This window comes from Lissotriton vulgaris, chromosome 5, assembly GCF_964263255.1.
Source record: "Lissotriton vulgaris chromosome 5, aLisVul1.2, whole genome shotgun sequence".
NCBI lineage: Eukaryota > Metazoa > Chordata > Amphibia > Caudata > Salamandridae > Lissotriton > Lissotriton vulgaris.
The window spans coordinates 1,994,408,941-1,994,432,324 of NC_141693.1; the positions used below are offsets into that span (position 1 = coordinate 1,994,408,941).

The 23,384-nt window shown below is 47.1% G+C and overlaps 1 protein-coding gene across 1 annotated transcript in view; it reads right to left on the reverse strand.

Annotated features, from left to right (window-relative positions):
- Positions 1 to 23,384, reverse strand: part of LOC147717978 (general transcription factor 3C polypeptide 4-like) — a 48,716-nt gene that overhangs the window by 17,481 nt on the left and 7,851 nt on the right. Inside the window, exons 2-3 of the mRNA XM_086924759.1 lie at positions 6,436 to 8,184; positions 1,996 to 2,120 (exon numbers count right to left, since the gene is read on the reverse strand). Of these exons, the coding sequence (XP_086780885.1) occupies positions 1,996 to 2,120; positions 6,436 to 8,184 (1,874 nt within the window). The remainder of the gene's footprint in view (positions 1 to 1,995; positions 2,121 to 6,435; positions 8,185 to 23,384) is intronic.

Here is a 23,384-nt window from a genome sequence, read left to right on the forward strand (position 1 = left end):
TTGAGACACCGATGATGTTGTAGCTGTTGGGAAAGCACGAAACCAAGGAACTGGATCCGTGCGGAGCAGACACCAATCGTAAGTACTTGCCACAGTGGGCGGTGTCTGCTCCCTTCACCCCAACACAGCTTGCCTGGAATATGCTGTCAATATAGATGGTGTGGCAGCTCTCTGTGTCCCTCACCCCTCCGCTGGAATCCCGATCATGAGCCCGTGCGCACCGGTTAAGTAACCAGTGTGTCCATGCAAAGTCGCAGTCCATCATTTCGTGGCCAGGCAAGTTCCGGGTATGCGGCGTTCCCGGCGTTTTTACCGAAAAGTAAAATCCAAAGTTGCCACCAAACACTGCCGGAGACTTCGAGGTGGGTACTCTAAGAGGTGTTTGTGGCTGCACCTCAAAACATATATATATGTGTTTTGAGGTGCAGCCACAAACACCTCTTAGAGTACCCACCCCGATGTATGGCCGGGCGGCTGCCTCATTGGCCCAATGCGTGGGCTACCAAACGGAGGGGTACCAGAGTGAGAGAGTATATATATATATATATATATATATATATATATATATATATATATGTGTGTATATATATATATAGCCCACGCATTGGGCCAATGAGGCAGCCGCCCGGCCATACTTCCTTTCTTCACAGTGCTCTACTTTGGGTTCAAACGGGTATGTGAGACAAGAGAACGCAGTGTATCCATTGAAAACAATGGAATGAAGCACAATGTGTCCTGTTTCTGTAGATCTAGAAACCACCAGCAGAGCCTGGCTTTACACAAGAGCTGTTTTTCTTTTTCAAGTTCATCTAATTGATTCTCACGCTTCCTTTTGGTTTCAATCTCTGCTCACTGATCCCACCGCAGTAGCAGGAAAGATTCTGTTACATCACCAATCAAGCAAGCGCTCTCCTTCCATTACAACTGATATACACTTTTAGCGGTCTGTTGTCGAAGAACTATTGTGTACTATGCCACTACTGACAGGGCGCTCAGGGTCTGCCTGTTGATTACCAATGCTTGCCTTTCTTCTGCACCTCATTTGCTTGCTTCTTCTTCAATGTCTTTCCTGTCTCTTCCGATGTTTGTTCCGCCACTGGAGCAGAGCCTTGTTACCATCATTTTTGCTGGGTTATGCATTCACTGCTCAGGGAACACGTGTTTTTTTTCTTTTTGTTGCGACAGATATGTATTTTCTTACTCTTCGTCATGTGCTGCTTCCCTCCTCAAACTCTGCCAAGCCCTCAGCTCATCTGTTGCTTCTCTCAGAGCTCTCCCTCCGACTTTAATTTTATTTTACAAACCCTCGCAAGACTGTCCTATGCTAGCAGTTGCAATTTGTTGTGGGGCTGCTCCTTTATAATGGGCTTTTGAAAAAACATTTTTAATTTACTACACCAAAGTTGGTGCCTGCTATCTTGGAATGGTAAACTTCCTGTAAAAAAAATGTCCGCCATGTCATAATGAACAGGTAAACATGCGTTTGATGCATGTGTGAGTAAAAGTCATCTTGCAGCTGTGTTTCTGTTTTAAATGATTTGCTGACATGTGATGCACTAGCAAACACAACAAGACGATGTACGGAGTGCAGAAACGTTTCAACTACTCACCCCCAGTCCAATCACCTCCAGGGAGGACCTGGTCTGGCAGTTCAGGCTGGATTGTTCCCATGTAGAGCAGGGTCAAGACTGATTTGATTATTGCTGGGTCCAAACTGGGGTGGTCTAGTGAGCAAAAGAATGATGGATTAAACCAAGATCTCTTGACTGTGGGTGAGTGGTTGCAAGGTTTCAGCGCTCCGTCCATCATCTCGTTGTGTTGACATGTGATGCAATGGCTTTTTATGATGTTTGGCAATTTGTTTCCCACCAGTACAAGCACTGACAGAGGAGACCTACTACTTCAGCCTCCGTTTCCATGAGGACACCTGGAGTTTTGGGATCTGCGGGATACTGGTACTGGAATCCTTTCAGCACCGAACCAAAGGATGCATACCTTCGCGATATGTGTCCATTCGAACAGACGGCCTGTTTGCGATCAGCGAAAGGCAGGACCTCTTTGCACAAGCTGCAGCGCTCGTGGAAAAACTTCTTGTTCATTAACACATATCCGATCAGAACCTGCAAAACAAGGCAGACAATAAGAAAATTCTGTGCGAAGGCCCCTGAAAGCAAAAGCAGGCCACAGATCTTTTCATAGGCTTCTAGGTTGTGCTGAAAAGAGAGGCTGGGACTCAAGCGAAGATAAGGGAGGTTGCCATTCATCACAAGGGCTAAACTTAACTTTATCCCATATAAGCTTACTTGTGTAGGAATATGGGACACTGCTAAATGGCACGGCAGAGCGAGACATCTGCCAACACCCGCCATATTTGGAATGCCGCTGACATCAATGCACTCAATACAATGGACATCCCCGCTTTTAGGCGCACAAATAAGGCCCTAAAACTGAGTTTCCCAAACGTTAGACCTACTTTATAGAATGACAAACCTCCAAGACCCGCCTAGCTTCAATAAACATGAGGCTGGGTGATTTTTAATGTAACTAAAGCATCGTGTGGCAGCGCACTGTCATTTAGAGACAGCACATTATCTATTGAAATGCTTGCTAAATTGACACAGACTTACAGTTTTCCTGATGTAATTATATTGCACAAAAAATGATAATGTGTGGAAAACTGGATTACAGTGAATATTTATCATTTGCGCACCGTCAAGTAAAGTAACTTGATTTGTTTTCATCCTATTAAAATCTTTGCTTCCATCAGACTTCAGAATTACAAAAAAATGTACTTAATTTGTGCTTTTCTACCTGCTGAATGTGCACAATTCTTTTACAGGTATTTACATGATATCCTACAGCCTTTCATTTCACACTCCTTGTACCCCAGGAAGAATGTCTCAGAATTAACTTTACTTTTGTTTCTCTGACTGCAGTGAAAGAAGTTTGTAAACACCAATCCGCGTGCTAAAAAAACATAAGCAGCAGGTTGTCCTCAGACATGACCTCTGTCTTTGAAGCGCAGCAGTAGTGACAAGATAAATACAGAATTTAAAGGCTTCTTATTAAGTCTCCCCTAGCGTTGCAGCGCGCATGCACTGCTCGCGTAGCGAGATTTATTGGGGTAAAGTAGTTTGTGCAGAGGGACTTCTGTTACCGCGCATGCTTTCAATTGGGCAATGTCTATATTTATGTAAAACTTTCTGTTGTGATTGGTGTGCAGCGCTTTTTTTTACCACCCTATAATTGTTTTGACACGCCCTTGGGACAACGAGTCCACGGCATGTCTTGCTTACGCTGCCTGCCGGCTCTCGAATTCATTGGCAACTACCAAATAAGCACTGTGATTGGTGGACCTTGTCAACCAATCAGAGAGCCTACTGGCATGTGCACAAGACACGCAGTAGACTCGCTGTCCCAAGGGCGTGTCGATGTTCACCCTTCGGTTTCACGTTGTGCCGTCTTGTATGTGAAGAGAACGAACCGTGGGGCTTTCACGATGCTGGGTTCTTTAAGGTTTACACTTTAACTTCCCCATGCAGCTTCTAAACTACGGTCAACCACCAACAAAAGTGCAGTGGCGCGATTATCGTCACTAACGAAATGAAGGATAGGGTCTGGGGACCGACCATGACGTCAAATGCAAATACTCACGCCTAACGTGATTGGTGAGGGAGGGATTGAGCGCATTGAGCTATTCTGCGCTGACCCTAACCCAGAAACAGTCACGCTGACCGTGGTCTCATCCGTCTCGTCTTTATATGCTGCTAGAGGAGGGCGGCGCTCTTATTAGCGATTCCGGTCCCCCTCCCTGCGGCGGCCAGAGGAGAGCGTAGAAGCGGATGGTGTTAGGCCAGAATACAGGGCCAAGCAGGAGAGGGGGACGGGAGGCAAGGGAAGAAGAAACTTAGAGGTGGCCCCCCAGGGTCCGAGAGTGTTCAGGAGGATCCTGGAGGAGGAGCACCGGTTGCCAAAGGGGGCCGTAGCCCCCTTGATTATAAGCTTCGAAGACAGCCAACAGCAAGCACCACAAGGTACATTTCCTACTAAGTGTGACTATACCAGGCACCCATCTTCCTATTCACTGGTCACGTTCACAGCAGTTTTGCCACTACCTTTGACAGTTAATACCCTTCCACAGGTTTCCCAGTACAGACATTAGCACGTGTGTTGCAACCAGTTCAATAGCATCAGGCTTTACGCCGATACCTGTGTAAAGGCATACACCCTCACAAGGATATTGACGTACGTGCAACACCTTCCGAGTAGACTCAGGGTAAATGTATTGACCTTTAGACAGCAGACTGTATACATTAGCCCTCACACAGCAGTATTAAGTTATCAACCCACAAACAATAGTATGGACACCAACACTCCAGGCACTACAATGAAGACATGTTACCCACACTGAAATCCAGAGCCATATGTCCCAACCGAAAACAGTGCCCTTACAAAACTCTGCACATCATTGATGCCATACGTCAATTTTGCGAACACACCAGCCCTGTTAACATGCCAGATCGCCATACCACGAACACTTTAAGAATATAAGACTTTCACTTTTCTTCAGGCAGTGAGGTCGTATACCGACATTCATCTATTGCTGCTGGGATTTAATACCCATTACTCATAAAAGAGGGCGGGGTCATGGTGGACTCATCTAGAAGTTTGTATGTGATCAGGTCAAGGCTTCTGGGGAAGATTGTGGCATCAACTACAAGTGGATAACTCTGAGAAACAGACAGTGGAGGGGACACAGCATCTGGGTCTCTCAGTGTGTGAAAACCCACTTACGAAAAGTGACAACAAGATCCCTGACATGTGAAGGACTATGGCCACACAATACCACTGGAGAAAACGTCTTACCCTCAGCAACTCACAGGGTGTCCAATGGAATTACAACAAGAATTTGCAATGCAATAAATAGGGCTCGCATTTACGTGAGTTTGAGCTATTGGCATTGCAAATGACAATGCCTTTTATTTTTGTTTTCGGTTTTAAAACATAAATAAAAGGCATTGTCATTTACAATGCCAATAGCTTAAACTTGTGTAAATGTGAGACCTATTGCATTGCTAATGCTTGTTATTTATTGCCGACTTTCACGACTCACCAAAAAACTGGTTGCTGACCACCAGAGTGTTGTGACCCACATTTTGGGAAACGCTGCGCTAAACCACTCCTACACAGATCACAATGGGACAATTGAGACAAGCCTGGCACCTTGATGACTCCCCTTGCACGTAAAGTCATTCTGAAATCCATTACTACACATATTTTGCTTCTTTGACATTTTTCGCCTTCTGTGTGCATCAAATCATATTATTTTTGAAGGAACAAAGACCCCTTTTACTCATCAGTCCAATGTGGGTTTTAAGCAGCAGCTTCCTTTTGTTTCAAAAGTGTCTCACACAGATCAGGGGACACTCCAGCAATATCACCTCGCTTTGGGACTGTGCTTTGTCCTAAGGATCTGTTGCGTATGGGCAAGAAGACACTCCGGTACCACCGCCTTAATGTCGCTTACACTGAAGATGGACAGGTTTATCCCCCTGCCTCCAATAACCCTTTTCCAAGTGATGCAAACAAAGTTGAACAGGAAACTGCTTACATTACTTGGAAATGGCTGTCACAAATCGGAAAAGCAATGGATCCCCCAACGCTTACATGCAGCTTCCCCAAGAGCCTATCTACCGGTGACCTCCTGTCACTGACCTTTGCTGACCTGGAAACACAACTTGCCTTGGCACCCCTAATGTAGGGCTTCCACTGGAACCCGGCCTCCTCGAACTCATGAAAGCCCTATGGACTAAGGTCCTTGTCTGAGTATTTACCCAGCCTGCCCCTTTCACCAACACAATCAATGACGTGATTTTGTATTATCCCCCAAGGATCTATTCCAGTCCCAGGTGCAGTGTTACAAAGTATTGAGAACTCAAGGTTCAATAAGAATCACAGGTTAATATTCTGACCTAGTGTGCAAGCAGGGCACACCCTCTGCAAGATCCATCAGTGATGGCCAGGATGTCCAAAAGATAGCACCGAGCCAGGAATGTTCAAGAAGTTCTAGGCGGCTACACTAGCAACTGGTAAGAAAACGGTGTGCTGGGTGGGAGGTTATTAGCCTTTAGAGAAAAGAGCTCAACTTTAACAACTAGTTGGGTACTGTGGAAGAAGTGTACATTGCATGAAAACGACAAACTTGTTCCATGCTAAACCCAAATGGTGGTGTCTTGGTATTCGGAGGCAGAATTGGGACGGAGCCAAGAAAGTCAGAAGTCTCCGTTGGACCAAACGATGCAACATTACACCAGTGAGCTGCTGGCAATCACTCATGTACATGCAGAATCCTGAGCTAAATATGCCGCTATCACTAAAGATGATTGGAGAGACAAATAACCAGAAAATAATCAGTTTATGTTTCTCAAGACTTACCCGCGCGGCATGGTCGTCATACTTCTCGTCAGACGTTATGAAGTCGCAGATGCCGCTCACCGGAATGCTAGTATCGTCGGCGCACTGTGTGTGCAGGTAAACCTCTCCCAGGACTCGTTTCATGTGCTCACGGACAACTCGCATTTCTACTGCTTCGATCTTCCCTTGCAGCTCTAGGACCTTCTCCTCCATCAATGCCTGTCCTTCAGCCACGCCTAATGAAGCAAGATCCGTTTCTCCCACTTGTCTCTTTTTGCTGTCCTCCTCCTCAGAGTCTTTCCTCTGTAACACAAAGGCATCAGACACCCGGATCTTAGTTTCATTGTGCGAGGGCCTCCAAAGAACCTCTGTGGAGGACTTCTTTAGCGCCTGACAATATATCCTCAGTAGAAACAATCTCAAGCGCCAGAAGTATGTGCCCCCCTTCTCAATCTTTTTGTCCAAAGCTTCTTGTAAAAACAGAGGGATTTGTTCATCTTTTAAAATTTTGCAGCGTACGACGTCTGTCAAGTCCACCTGTTTGAAAAGGTTCTGTACAGGTGACTCCAGAAGTTGCTCAGCAGCTTCCTCAAAAGTCTTTAGAGTGACAAACTGAACTTGGAATGTTTTGTTCACCAGAGGGAGGGCGCGGTCCAAGCCCTCGGTGGTCACGCAGGCCATGTAGGCGCCGCACGGGCTGAGCCCCATGCCGTGGGTAGTCACAGGGCCAAGAATGTCTTTCAAATTGATCAACTGGTGTTCGAATTTGAGCGCCGTGTCAGTGAAAATAGGATTGAGCTGGAGCACGGTACCGTCTCCCATACAGGTGTAAATGACGCCGTTCTGCTTGTCCGTAGTCATGAAGATTATGGGTGAGGAGTGGAGTCCGGTGACGTGGGAGTTATGGATATTTAGATTACCTTTACTGTATTGGAGCAGACACCAGAAGACATATGTCCCTCGTGTGGCCACCACAAGGCTGCAGTTGGATTCCAGGTGTGGGTGGTACAAGGAAAAGCACTGAATACAGTGCACTGGCATCTGGTCGGCATCTTGCCACAGGACCAAGGGAAGCCTCACTGTGAAGTAGCCCTTGACTGGCGCCAGGTTAACGGGGAGGATCTTAATTGGTCCGTTGGCACTACCCACTATGAGCCCGCGCATTTTACGGTTTGAATGTTCATACTCCCACCAGGATAAGATGCTAGGAGCAGCCACACCCGAATCAATGGTGTCGCAGGAAACAATGGACTCTTTCCCCCTGAATGGACGCTGAAACTCCCAGACGGCAATGTTTCCATATTCAAAGAGGACGGCTAGGAGAATTGAGCCTACATTGAGAATCTGGTTGTTGTGGGTTTTCTTGGTGGTAGTGCAGAGGCCCGACCACTCCATATACTTTGGCGTCTGCATGCTTTGCCGCCGCTGGATCTCCGCTTCGGAGAGGCGACACTTGCACTGCTTGAAGTTGGCTTCGTGCAGCTCTTGTGCATAGAGCTCGGCCAGGTCCACCAGCGACACCCACTGCAGCCGGTCCAGGCTGGAATAAACAGTCAGCCTGTTGTCCATCGTCAATGTGGCCAAGAGGCATCGCCCATTGGCATCGCAGCCCATCGGGGACCAGCTGGCGTACTTAAAGCCTTGCATGGATGGTAACGGGGTCTCTTCTGGGTTGAAACTTTGTTCCGATATAAAGTCTTGGCTGACTGTTGGATCGCTGGAGCCGGCCAACACTGGTTTTCGTTCTTCTGCTTCATCTTTTATGGCAACCTGAAATAAAACAACTATTCAGTGAAAGGTCCCAAAAAAATGAATGTTGGTGTATAGGACAGCATTTCAGGTCATGCAGGTACAGGTGAAGCACAGTGTGTGAATACCATCACGGACAAGGTGGGGCTGATCCCTATGGATAACCTTTTGACTCCCACGTTAGGAACGAAACAAACTTGACTTTTACGGAACCCTCAAGTATTTTTAGAAGCGCATGCAGAGTTCCACCAGGTGGAAAGCTATGTACAAAGAAATGATACAATGTGTATTCATATATTTAACTTTTAACTGGGGAGAGGATGTAGCCTTACGGCTAGAGCGGTCGATGTCGAAGCTGCGGAACCGGGTTCGAGTCTCAGCAACGACGTTCAACATCCTGTGATTCTGGGAAAATCACTGAATCACCCTGTGCCTGACAAAAATTAATGTGTAACGAAACTGGCGCTATGTAAAGCGCTCCGATTCCCGATATCTTTGGGTCTAGTTCGCACTATATAAAACTCTAAAAAAAAAAAACCAAAACCTTTGTTTTTTGTTTCTCCAAGGAAAACTATTTCCCTTGTGCTGTGACCTGTTTCTCTCCGCCACTTCACATGAGCTGTTGCCTCACTGTTCCCACTATTGCGAGCGAGGTCTGTCTGGAAAGTCCACTAACCACTGCCCAGCCCTAAATGTACCGCTTCTGTACCGCTATATGGGTGAAAGCAGCAATCACCCCGCAATGGTCGAGTTTCCAGGTGGGCACCTGCTATATGCGAGGGTACAATGCCACCCACCCAGACTATCAATAAGGACTGGTGTCTTGCCCTTGTACGTGCACACCCGAGTCAACAGGAGGTCCTCAAGGAAATGTATGCCCAAGGATCAAACCATCAGCCATTTGGGGCAGAGGTGGGGGGGGGGGTATGGTACCCCAGTAAATGGCATCAGCTAACCCAGAAACTCGACCATTGGGTGAAATTTCTGCTTTTGTAAACTCAGGCCCGGTTCACACGGATGCAAGAGGTAGGTGAAGCAGGCACAGCACGTGTGGGTACAAGCACCATGGCGTGGCTGCCGGCTCATTAAAAGAATGTGAAATGTTAAAATGTGCTCGCATCCCCTCTTTCGGCCTTAAGGATTCTACGAACAACTAGGTCAGGGGTTCCCAAACTTCCCTACGCCCGTACCCCCAGGAAATGTTTGATTAATGTTCGCACCCCCTACAAAAGTAATATCACATTTGAAGATGCAAAGTCAACTTTTTATTTTTGAACCAGAGATTGAACCACATACTGGGAGGCGGGTGACCAAACTGAACTAAAACAAATCTGCTTTCAATGCATGCAGAACACACTTTCCCTCTTTGTCGCACCCCCTGAAATGCCATCTCGCACCCCTGGGGTGGGAACCCTGAACCAGGGGGCCATCAGTCAAGCAATGCCGAGGACCCCGCGAAGTGATGAAGAGGGGGCAGGCTGGGACCCCCACGGTGCTTCACGATTCTTCACTATGTGGCTGCATTGGTGAACAGACATAAGTAAACCCACAGCCTGCGCCGTGTGTTAGTGCTTCCCTGGGAGTGGGAATGGGGTCAGGGCTGTCCTGTGCACCAAGCTCTCCCTCTAAGCCTATACCAACGAGTCCCACATGTATCACATGCATTTGTTCACATTTTACTTATTTTCTTAAATTGAATTCTGCGAAATGTCGAAAGGAAGTGAATTCTATTTCTTGAGACGGGGCTTGAATGTTAAAATACCAGCAAGTCTAAAATCGTGTCACCTCATTCGACAAACAGCAGTTTGGGGTGTGTTCTCCTGGCGGCTGGTTGTCCGGAGTCTGGTGCTGCTTGGGCCTCTGGCTACTCTGCTTCCTCCGGGTTCCGCTTTGGCTGTTGCCTCTGCGGCCTCCCTGCCCTTTGCTTCGGCTTGTGTGTGGGGTTGGCTCAGTCCCTGTCCTGACTGTGCCTGTGAGGTTCCCTTTGTTGGGTTTGCGGTTTTTTTCTGGCTTCTTTGTTGTTTGGTGCGTTGTCTGCTGTTGTTTTTGGGGTTGGCCTCCTCTGCCCCTGCTGCTCTGGGGTTTTGTGTCCTGTCCTGGTGTGGTTTGCTGCCTTCTTCCCTGTGAGGCTTTTGCCTCCTGGGGTTTCTGCTGCTACTGGGCTCTCGCTGTGGCTCCTTCCTTGTTGGCTGGGTGCTTGTGCCTGCACCTGGTTGCCCGGCCTTGGCTTCTTTCTTTGGCCTTCTCTGGGGCGGCCGGGGTTTGCTCTGAGTCTGTGCGGCTGCCGGGGCCTATGTTCCTTCCTGGGGGTTCTGGGGTGGTCGGCCTTGTCTGCTGGCTTCCCTTGGCTCGGTCCTTTTTGGGGGTTGGGCCTGGTTGCTCTGACTCTGGTTTCTCGGGTTGGCTGCCTCCTTGTTGTGGCTCTGGCCTATTGTTTTTTTCTTGGTTGTTTCCGGTCCTTGTTTGTGTCCCTGCTGTCCTGTTCTGGGTTGCTGGCCGGTTGCTTTCTGCGGGTCCCTCTTTCGATGCTCCCTTTGGTTGCTGCCTTTGGTGTGGTTTCCTGGGTGCGCATGGGGGTTTGGAAGGCCGCATTTTTCTGCTTTGGTATTCTCCACATTGTCAATGAACGGGATGAGGACTTAGGGTCCTCGGGGTAATGCTCTATTACTTACCGGTAATCTTCATTACTCCAGGAAATTGTCCTCGTCCCATTCATACGCCTCTATCTCCCGTCCAGGCGGCCGGCCTTCCTGTTTGGGCGGGATGCTGGGTAAGTTCAGCTTATGTACTCCCGGTGAGAGGGGCAGTCTTAGGGTCCCAGCATTCCTCTGGTCTTTTTTTCTGTCGGGGAGATGTTTATCTCCACATGATCAATGAAGGGGACGAGGACTTGGCGACCTGGGTTAATAACCAACCGCCTCGCCCCCTGACCCCTTGAGGCAGTCTTCAACAGGAAGTACAGTTCAAAACCTCGAGACCTGGCGTGGCAGTGGCTATGTCCAGGGGAGAGGGGTGATGAGTCGCCCAGGCATGCTGCCTCAGCAGATGCATCCCACAGGGACAGGCATTAGTGAACTGTAGAGTAAAGTAGGTCTAATGCACTAGTGATATTCACAACTTGAACTATTTCACAGCGATAGGGACATGTGACCATTAGATCTACACAGAGAAACTGTTTCCCTGCTGCAGAAACTTCACAACAGACAAATGCCCACTGCTCTACATCACATACGTCCGCAGCATGTGCACTAACAGACCAAGCTACCTTACCGGCAAGTAAAACACACATCACAGCAGCAGACACCAAACCTCATGAGCGACCGTACCTGTGCTAGAACCTGCAGAATGCAGCCTTCTGCGGCTCAATCAGCGTTTAATGTCTCCTCGCAGGATCTATTAATACACCGAAGATATCCGAAAGGTGAGATGGATTTAAATGGCTTAATTTTATTACCTTACACATTTTAGTTTCTACAAGCACTTGCAATTTGAAGATGAAAAGGGCAGCATTTGAATATTTGAATAGAACATTTAAAGTGAACTACATTGAGGCAGTTAATTAAAAATCCTACTATCACTAAACTCAAGGTTTTTTTTTAATCTTCCATTGAAGAATTAAACACAGAACAGCCCCCTCCCGCCCCCTGCCATGGATTTGAAACTGTGAACCTACAAGTCAAGCACATATCAGAAGATATGTTAACCACTGAAATTTATTACCTAAAAAAGGATTTAAAGGAAATTTCTACTCGAATATGTTGCATTAATTAAGAATGCTCACAGGATCTCAGCCCAGAGATTCCAGCTCACACAGGAGCTTTGGGAGAGCTCGGCTGATGTGCCAGTTCTGGGATACCAGACCACTGTGCACACAAGGACAGAGTAGCACACCCTGCCCCCCTGTGGCTGCCTCAGTATTCACACACAGTGGAGAAATGTGGCTCAATGGTTAGAGCGGCATACCCTGATGCAGAAGTCTGGCCCGGGACCAGGGTTCAATTCCTGCCTCGGCGGTCTTGGGCTCAATTTCCTCTGACCTGTTAATTCTCGCCTCGGTGCCTATTCTAATCATGGGTCCCACTCTGCAACTCTGGGCAATAGCTTGCTTAATCTCCACAAGGGCCCCAACAACGCTAGGATGCCTGGCTTCACCTTGGGGGTGCCCAGGAGTGGGCATTTCACAGGGAAAGGCCAGGAAGGGTTCCTCAGCGGTATTCTTAAAAGCGCTGAGATGCCTCCGGGTAGTCGTGTGCTATACAAGTACCTCTACATTTACATTTACACTGGTGCAATGTCCAAGACAGAGGCGTGTAGTGGGAGCTTCCACGTTTGTGCTGGGATGGCAAAGTGCACTGCACACCAGCCGACAACAGAGCTACTTTTCTAACACGTCTTCAGATGTCAGTATTTAACAAGCTTTTGCAATGCAATAGGTCTCGCATTTGCGAGAGTTTGAGCTATAGGCATTGTAAATAACAATGCTTTTTATTTATGTGTTTTGAAAATGTGAAAGCAGTGTTTATAGTCCTTGCTTACGAGAAGCAAGACTGGCAGTAACTGCGCCTGTTTTACTGTCAGCCTTGCTTCTATAAGTACAAAGTGCGTATTTACACACTGTTTGCAAGTTTTCAAAAACACATAAATAAAAGGTGTTGTCATTTACAATGCCAATAGCTCAAACTCTCGCAAATGCGAGACCTATTGCATTGCAAATGCTTGTTCTGGTCTGGAGGCACAAAGGGAGTCTGCAGACACTGATTACATATGGCTGCAAGTGGACCTGCCACATAGACAGCTAACAGCTACTGTCACATTTCTCCTTGGGGCCAGTTTCTTTGTGGCAGAATGTGTTTAAAAATAAAGTATAAACTGAGGGCCAGACTCCACCCCTTGGTTTTGCCCGCCTTGACCCCCAATGTATGTGTTACCAGAGTAAAGTGTTTCCAATTCCCACATTGATTACATCACAGAGAAAGAGAGCCCATGCTTCCACGACCTTTGACCCTCCTCTCTTTAGCCCTACTCCTGCTCAGCCCAACCCCAGTGGCCTTCATTTCGCGCATTTATACCCCTTCCCGCCTCACGCAAACCCAATCTGTAGTGACATACTTTCTCCTCTGTGAGTGAGCGAGAAAGTTACACGTGCCTCTCGTCAAAGAGTTAATGCTTTCAGGAACAATTATCAAGCATTACAGAGCATAATGCTTTCTTTGCCAGAGCCTGGAGCAACTCCTCTCGCCCCCTCCCCATCACATGAGTCCCCCCTAGGGGGTCCGCCCCACAGTTTGAAGACCCCTGCTTTAGAGAGTGTAATCTAGAAGTGCATAAAATTGTGTTTTATTGTCCCGCAAAATCCAGCAGTTTTATGTAAACCCCTCATACACTGCATGAAACTCCTGATGTACAATTTATGATGCATAAAGTAACCCAGCATTCATTTCCCACTAGGCTGCTTTAGATCAGAGTGGAATGATCTCACAGTGCAGTAAAAATGTGCTCACAATCTGCAAAAAGTTTTGCACAGGGGAAGGTTAACCGAATCCAGGAAATGTCATAAACGCCATGAAGTGCAAACAGGTGGAACCTCGGAAAACTGCCCTGGAGGAAACCCTCTGCACAGCCTTTGAGCCTAATTACGAGCGTCCCGGTTAATTGTTATGCCAGTATTTCTTCATCGATGGAGAGTAGCCACCATTTGCCTTTGTCGCTCAAAATCCTTTTTTAGATAATTTTAAGAATGTCTGACTCTTGTGAGCAAGAACAACTTCTCCCACAAGAAGAGAATGATGACCAATTCAGTCCAGTTTTAAAGAGGATAATGCGGAGGTAAACGAGGAGGGGGAGGAGCATCATGACGCACCAACACCATGGGTGTTTGGAACAGTATGAACAGTCGCACAGTATTAATTATCACATGAAATAAAACCACACACGGTAACTAATACTGCACGGATTTGTGGGGAAATAGCCCCCAAGTCAAATCTTGAGAATTTTTGTCAAGAACAAAATTATGGAATTATTGGTTATATGTGGGAATCTTTGTAGTAACCCCAATTTCAGCCTGTTATGTCCTATATCATAGAAATCTACGGAGGATTCATTTTTATTCCATCGGTAACACTGCAACCCACATGTGGTAATATCGCCGGGCGTGGCCACTTCTAATGAAGGTTATAGGTTAGCTGTTCTTTTCTATCCCACCTGGTCCAAAAAATACTAAGAGCCCGGAAGATCAAATACACATTAATTGAGGAGTCTTCAAAATGAGGGAAAATGCAGTCCACAGTTATTTGAGGCATCCGACGCGAGGCTGTTCATTGGAAGGCTGCGTGTAAAGAGCCTTTCACATCTCTTACAGTTTTGGAACAAGGCCTCCTTTTCCCTCCCTAATTGCTGTTGTCACGAAAAGAAAGGGCGCTATCAGTTTAACGAGGTGCGTGTCTCTGGTAACCTGTGGAGTTCACCCTCCTCGGGGGATACCATCACACCCCGGGCAGCCATCTTCCTGCTTTGTCCTCTGTGATGATGTGTGTTGGAGAGTGATTCAGAAAAGGGGGTGGTGATGAACAGAGTGTCTGAATTAAGCAGACCACTCTTACCCAGTCCAAAGATCAGGGCTTGATCCATCACCGTTTTTTAGCTCACTGCACCATCCCAGCTCAGAACTTGGCTATATGCAAATTAGTCTGACCCTGGCCCAGTGCATCATGGGAACAGGGCAGACCAAACTACCAAGCCAATTCTTATACTGGGAAGGAAACAAGCTACCGGGGACCGGTTTCTGGCATTTCAGCCGTCTTCGGCCCGGCTTGCTTGAATCCTGATGGTGCAATGAGCTAGGGACTCACATCTGAGTATACCCTTCCACGCTTATGGTGGACAAAAATGATTCAGAAAAGGGGGTGGTGATGAACAGAGTGTCTGAATTAAGCAGACCACTCTTACCCAGTCCAAAGATCAGGGCTTGATCTATCACCGTTCGTTTTTTAGCGTGTGTTGGAGAGAGCGGCCGGCAGCGCAAAACTGAAACTAACTAGGAGGGAGGGAAAGTGAAACTGCGCCATGCGCGCGCTGTGCTAATGCGGGGACAGGAGACGTGCACGCATACGGAGTGCACATCTCCTGTCTGCGAGTGCACCTCTCCTGTCCCTGTGCGTGCCACCTCCTGTCTCCCTTTGGCAGAGAAACCGGCGACTATAGGTCTCTCCAAGGCGCGCAGGACATGCGCTGCATCGCTAGGCGAGACCTAAAAACCAGTGCGCTGTGCAAATCAGGCCAAATGCATTGTGGGAGACCTGGTGCAGTCTGGGTTCTTGTATGTTTGTAGTGCATAACGCAGTCAGGGATGAAGTGCACTGTGAAAACTGTGACTGTCTCAGCAATGGGGCGGATAGCTGTGTCTGGTCAGGACAGATGTGCATAAGACTTCTGCAAAAGCTGCAAGCGTGTGTGTCTGTGTGTGTGCACACAATGTGCAGGACACCACAGCGGCGAGCTTTGGCAGCCAATGGCATATTCCAGTAATGGGGCGGACAGCTGTGACTGTGGCAAGAAAGATATGCATTGTAAGACTTCTGCAAAGGCTGCAAGTGTGTGTGTCTGTGTGTGCACACAATCTGCAGGACACCACAGCGGCCCACTCTGGCAGCCAATGGCATGTCTCAGTAATGGGGCTGATAGCAGTGTCTGTGGCAGGTCAGGACAGATGTGCATTATAAGACTTCTGCAAAGGCTGCAAGTGTGTGTGTCTGTGTGTGTGTGCACACAATGTGCAAGACACTACATCGGCGCTCTTTGACAGCCAAGGGCACATCTCAGTAATGGCGCAGACAGCTGTGCCTGGTCAGATGTGCAATATAAGACTGCTGCAAAGGCTGCAAGTGTGTGTGTGTCTGTGTGTGTGTGTGTGTGTACACAAAATGTGGAGGACACCACAGTGGCACACTCTGGCAGCCAATGGCATGTCTCGGTAGGGCCCAGTACCTGTCTCAGCACAGCGATGTCCGTCCAAGATGACTGTCAGTACAGAGGTACATCACAAAAGCTTTGTGAGTATGTGCCTGTGAGATTCAGTCAGGTACAGTTGGGCTTCATGCAGAACTAGCCGATAGTTCAAAGGTTATTCAATATTTACTGCTCACTGTTGTATGGACAGTTATTCTAGCCACGCAGTGTAAACTGGAGGCAACAGCTGGTTCTGGGCTCTGGTTGAGTGGGTCTTGAAGGCTTAGGAGGCTAGAATTCCCGATCGCAATAAGAAAATTGAAAGAAAATTATTATTTGGAAAATAATTCAGGATATTCTTTCATGGGGGTTTAAGGGTGGAACTTGATGATGGATTCTGGAAGTTCGAGTTCATTATAAGTTAGTTCTGTTGTTGTGTATTTTTGTGGTATCTTTTATTCTTTGTCTGGGGAAGTAAAGAAAGGGGTTTGAACAAGAGTAGTTTCAGACAAGTTGGTATATTTATGATAATTTAATATTTTTTCATGTCTGACATGAAGCTCACCTCGAAGGGCTTTAGTAATTTAGGCCTCGTCTGAGACAGCGCATGCGCGGATGCTAGCAAGACATTTTATAAACTAACAGGGGGCTGGAGCCCGCCCGCGGCTTACGATTCGCTGGCTTCATTGTCACTCTTATTTGCTGGCTCCTGATTGGTCTGATCTGAAAACAATGGTCCCTTTGGAGGAAGCCAAACAAGACTTTGCTCGCTTTGTAAAAGAAAATAATGTATAAAGTGAAACAATCCGTTATGAGTTTTAACAGCAATACCCAAATACACACACCTAAAAATACAAACAGATAATGGCATGATTTAGATCTCGGCAGTCAGGCTACTGCGTCACAACGGTGATGGTTATTCTGTCCGCCCAAATATGAAACTCATTATATCCTATGAGTTTTTTATTTCGGCGGATGGGATAGCGGTCACCGCTGTGACACAGTAACCGGCCCGGCAAGATCTAAATCAGGCTCCAGGTATGTATACAGCAGGTGGTCCAGTGAAGGCGCAGCGAGGCATGACATAAGCGAATGGTGCGCTTATGGTGACTATACAACAAAGACAAACAAACAATCATGTAAATTAAGACCGCACTTTGTTTGAACTATAAACTAGACTCAAGTTTAGTGTTCTGCTTGAGGTAATGACACTGAATGTTAATCTACTTGTTCCAATGTTAACATTTTGAGCCCTTATATTACTTCCTCAGGACTAAGTGGTAGCACCGTGAACAATGAATGATCATGTTAATACAGCATTGGCATAGCCAATAGGTCTCACCGTTGGGACCTTATAAGTGATTAGCCAGAGCTATTGGCTTTGCCAATGTCTTTAAGCTATGTTGTAGAGAAGTGTGGCTGCTGTGCAGCATGATGAAAAGTTATAATAAAAAAAGTTGTTAAGCATTTTATTACCATAATATATATATATATATATATATATATATATATATATATATATATATATATATATATATATATATATATATATATATATATATATATATAAATAAATAACCAAGAAGACATTATGTACAACTGAACAATCCTATAAAAAAATTATTAACATAAAAAATGTCTTCTAGTTTTTTGCCCTTGCAATGCTGGCAACTTCTTCCTGCTATTTTCTAATGTTCGTTTATTATTCGTTATTTTTTATTATGGGGGTGGGGGGGAGGGGGCATAATCAACTGGAGGGTGGAACTTGGAAATAGCACCTGAATTTCAACATGAGCAGCGGACGGAAACTAGGGGAGAATCAACAGATGCTAGAGTCCAAGGGCAGACTGAGGTGGTGCGGAGGTGGTGGTGTGCTGGTGCGGAGATGATTCTGAGTGACACTGAGGTGGGGCTGAGTGATGCGGAGTCCTGCTGAGGTGGTAGTGCTGCACTGGTGCTCAGGGTGCAGAGTGATGCTGAGGTGGTGGTGTGCTGGTGCGGTGGTGATGCTGAGTGACACTGAGGTGTGCTGAGTGATGCTGAGGTGATGCTGAGTCCTGCTGAGGTGGTGGTGCTGCACTGGTGCTCAGGGTGCTGAGTGATGCTGAGGTGGTGGTGTGCTGGTGCGGAGGTGATGCTGAGTGACATGGAGGAGGGGCTGAGTGATGCTGAGTCCTGCTGAGGTGGTGGTGCTGCACTGGTGCTCAGGGTGCTGAGTGATGCTGAGTTGGTGCTGTGCTGAGGTGATGCTGAGCTGATGCTGAGGTGGTGCTGCGCTGATGCGGAGGTGGTGCTACGCTGATGCTGAATTACTGTGGAGGTGGTGCTGGGCTGGTGCAGAGGTGGTGCTGCGCTGGTGCTACTCTATTGCGGAGTTGGTGGTGCACCGATGACGGGGTGGTGCTGTACTGATGCTGAGATGCTGCTGAAGTGGTGGTGCTGCATGATGCTGAAGTGCTGAGTGATGGTCGGGTGATGCTGTGCTGAAGCTGAGTAGGAGCCGAATTGCTGGTGGTGCTCTCATGAGGAGGTGGTGCTGTGCTGATGCGGAGATGGCGCTATGCTGCCGCTGTACTCAGTGGCGGCTCCTCCGCTAAGGCGGAGGAGCGTCGCCCTACTGCACTGATGCAGCAAAATAAAGGAAAAAATAAAATGATAATAACTAATGTTATAATTTTATTTTGCCCTCCATGCAAACCGCATTTCAGCCTGCGTGGAGAACATGCCCACCCCTCAAGACCCTGGCTGAGTGCCGTGTCACGGTCATAATAATACACTTGTTTTTGAAATATAGATCAATGTCCCAGGTGGTAGCAATGATTTACAAATGAAAAGGTGCAGCTCATATCTGGCGAAGTTGATATCAATTGGCTGTTTACAATTGTTTTAGGGTTTTACATTTCTATTTTTGTTATTTGTTATTTGTTATTGCGGGTTTATATAGCGCCAAGTCACCTGCAGGTCTCAGGGCGCTTATACCACATGTCATAACAACCAAGGGACTGAGAGGGTAGAGGAAAGGACAGGAATTACGCTGAGTTGTATGCTGTTCTGAAAAGGTTGGTTTTCAGGGCTTTCCTGAAACAGAGCAGGTTACCCTCCTTACGGAGTGCCTCGGGCAGGGCGTTCCATAGGTTCGGTAGTACGACCGAGAAAGATCTCCCTCCCATTGTAGCCAGTTTGAAACGTGGGCAAACAAGGAGTTGGGCATCTGAAGACCTGAGGTTTCTTTCCGGTCTATATATCTCAATCCGTTCCTTAATGTAGGCCGGGGCCTGCCCATAGATGGCTTTATGGGCTATACAGAGGCTTTTAAAGATGGACCTCTGCCCGATTGGCAGCCAGTGTAGACTCTTTAGTAATGGGGAGGCATGCGCTCTCCTCGGGAGATTAAAAATGAGCCTGGCGGCATCATTTAGGACTACTTGAAGTCTGTTAATTAGCGTCTTTGGCAGGCCTAAGTAGAGCGCATTTCCATAGTCGAGTCTTGACACTATGGTGGCAGAAACCACTGTGCGAAGCATCGGCTCGGAGAGGAGAGGGACTAGTTTGCGCACCAGTGCAGGTACCAACCACATTGGAAACCTGGTTGGTCATCGAGAGAGCACTGTCTAACTTAATGCCAAGACTTTTGACTGTGGTAACTGGCTGTGGAGTTGGGCCCAGCTCCTGGGGCCAGAACATGTCACTCCAAGAGGAACACTTGGATGGTACTATCAGCACCTCTGTTTTTTCCGGGTTAATTTTTAGCTGGACAGTAGCCATCCAGTGAACTGTGTATCTAAGTATGTCCTGGGCGTGTGACTGGGCTTGTACGGTGTCATCTATGCCCAACAGCAGCTGTGTGTCGTCGGCATAGTTGAACACCCGACAGCCGATCTCCGCTATTGTGTTAATCAGAGGCTGCAGATATAAGTTAAACAGGAGTGGGGATAGCGCTGAGCCCTGGGGGACACCACAGGTCAGACCTCCCACTCCTGATATGCTATCTCCCATCTGGATTCTCTGGGTTCTCCCAGATAAGAATGATTCCAGCCACCGAAGAGCTGAACCCTGAATCCCAACCCCAGCCAGCCTGTCCAGTAGAAGGGTATGGCTGACAGCATCGAACGCCGCTGATAGGTCTAACAAAATCAGGGCGCTCGGTCTCTTACTGTCAACCATCCTTCTGAGCTCATCCAGCACCGAAAGCATGACAAGTTCGGTGCTGTGATGTGCGCGGAAACCTGCCTGCCTCTCATGGAGTAGATGGTTAGACTCCAGGAAGCTAGACAGAGATTTAAGCACATGTTGCTCAAGAACTTTGGACAGGAAAGGCAGCTGGGATATGGGTCTGTAATTTTTTAAGGCGTTGGGATCTGCCCCCACTTTCTTTAGCAACGGTCTTACACGAGCTTCTTTGAAGCTAGTGGGGAGCCTGCCGGTGTTCAAGGATTTATTCAGTGTGGCTAGGATATGGTCCTCTAACATAGGTCGTGCCAAGCAGAAAATACTAGGGGGGCAAGGATCTGCTGGGGAACCTGATTTTGTCTTCCTCATCAGCGATTCAAGGGTTAGTGAGTCCATAGGGGGAAATGTTGCTAAGCAGCTGGCAGCTGGGTTTAGGATAGCCTGTTGCTCGATGAGGCCAAGCCCCATATTTTTTATTTCGAGCATAATGGCATCTACTTTATCCAGGAAATATTTCTGGAAAGTATCACAGTTTATGCTGCTATTTACATCCTGAGCTTTTTTAGTTAATTCCTTCAGGATTTTGAATGTTTCCTTTTGAACATTGGTCGCCCTATTTATTCGGATCTCATAAAATGAGGCTTTAGTTTCCTGGATGGATTTTTTATAGCTGCGAAGCGCCTTCTTATATTGTTCACAGGAGTCTATATCCTTATTTTTCCTCCAGTTTCTCTCCATGTTACTCAGAGCCTTCCTTTGGTCTCTCAAAGCGGGTGTGAACCATGGGGCTCTCTTTATTCCACTATTTTTTGTTTGGAGTTTCTCGGGTGCTAACTGATCGATAGCTGTTACTAAATAGTCCATCATGTCCTTACAGTCTTGGTCTACATCTTTTTTAAATGATGTCGGTTGGACAATTCCCCTAAGTGCCGTGGTCAGTGTGTGTTGGTCCACATTTTTCCACTGGCGGGTCAGTCTGGGTTTAGGTGCTGGACGGGAGGGTATAGTATCCAGGGGGATGTCACAGTAGATCAGATGATGGTCGGACCAGATACAGGGAATTTCTATTTTAAGTGCTGTGTGTACAATTGCTTTTACAGTCTACTTCCCTATAAACATTTTAAACTGGGTCGGAAATGCACTTCTGCCATTTCAAAGGCTCTAAAATACAGAAATTAATACCGATATCAACTGTACACAATTTCTCAGACTCGGTATATTAAAGGGCTTATCAGGTCCTGTCTGGTTCGACTTGCTGGTTACAAACATACCTGACAGAAAGCTGTTGGGGAGCAACCTTACCAGCTGAGCTCAGCCCCAGGCGAGAATTTTCCACTTTTTTCACAGTGACACACCTGCGTCACAGGGAGTACCTGGTTTCCCAATGAGTTGTGAAGTCTTGGTTCGTGTGTCTGTTTAAGTGACGAAGAATGGTGTTTAGGTACATTATAATAGTGGGGTACAGACACTGGATCCCTTTCATTGTGGGAGGTGTTCTAAGGGGAGATAGTCACCCATCTACAAAGAACATAACCTGGTCAGAAGTGTTCTAGAAACAAAATGTAGATCCTCAACCGAACGAGAATAGGCAGGAAGGGTGCCAGCTGAACCCATGCAAAACCTGGCCAGAGCCTTCCATAATCTGAGCAGCTGTGATCAATAGTCCTTTGGAGAAACGTTAACCCAGAATCTTACTAAAGACCCTAAAATGCTTGTGCATGTGTTGGAGAGCTGCTGACCCCCTGAAAGTGGAATAACCAGGGGCAGCACTTGTTGTCACACTTTGGTGACCTCTAGGAATTCAATGCAGACCTTAATTAGGTTTGGAACGCCTTACTGCCCATAGTAATCGGAGGTGGCAAGGGGACAAAGTGGGTAAAGTTCTAATTGTTGGCATCTTGTATCTCCTGCGGGTCAGAATATCAAATCACAGCAGAGACGAGTCAGTCTTTCATACTTCTGAGGTTGATAGATTGAGAACCACAAAAACAGAGGTATTAGGTTCTATATAAAAACAATGTAGTAGTAGTATAGGCAAAAGATGTGGGATAGAAGTTTGTAACACATAGGATCAAAAATAGGAAAATCTATGGAGGACAGTAAAAGAAGAACGCTACTGGTGTGCTAGATAAAAAGATGGCAAACAGTCGCTGCGTTTATCACCATGCATGTAGGCATGGGTAGTTTGCCACATAATGTTAAAAAACAGTGTAATGACAGACAGTGGGATTGATTGGCAGTGATGTCAGAAGGTAAAATATTATGTTCTTTCATGACAAGAGAGAGCAGAGAAACCGTCATGTTACTTTCACATGTATGAATAACAGCTTGCGACTAAAAGAATCGTTTTAACTACAGGCTGGTTGTCTTGTATAAAACGAGCATGCAATGCGACTGTGAAATACAGGAAAATGTCTCGTACAAAGACGTAAATAGGTGTGCATAATAAAATTGGCTGGAACTTGAGCACTCCTCCTACAGCCAAATCTTCATTACGATTCAGTCTACTAGTCGTAGCAGGGCTAAAATTAGCAGGAGTACCCGCCCATAGGCTCTGCCTGAGGAAAGAATGGGCAGGAGCTCTCCTCAGACAGTTATACTGCCTCAGGCGGCAGGCACAAGCACTGTATCACACAGGCTGTCACTATCTTCTAACCAGTCACAAAGACACATAGCCACTTTAGAAACATTAAATATAAATTGTGCGGGCGGGGCTTCCTGGACCAAAGATGGCTGCCTTCTAGGCGAGCTCCTTCAAGATTTCTCATTAATTATCCTGCCTCATTGGGCTGCAGAGCGCTTCCTAAAAGATTGCCATGTGCTGCCCATGCACCACTGCGTTTATAGTGCAGAGGAGAGATTCCTGGAGGTCTGCGGCAGCCTGTACGCCCTACCCCTTGACTGGGATGTGACGCACACTAGACCTGGCCCTGGCAGCTACCTACCTGTAGCAGGCAAGGCCCAGTAGTGAAGGCCTGTGCTACGCAGCACAAAAGAAGCTCACGCAAGACACGTTGGTCTCTCTTCAGCCAGTGGTCGCATGCAAAAATGGCTCCTTTATTTACACCCTCGGACCGAGCCCAGTCGAAGGGTGCCTGGGGTGAAAC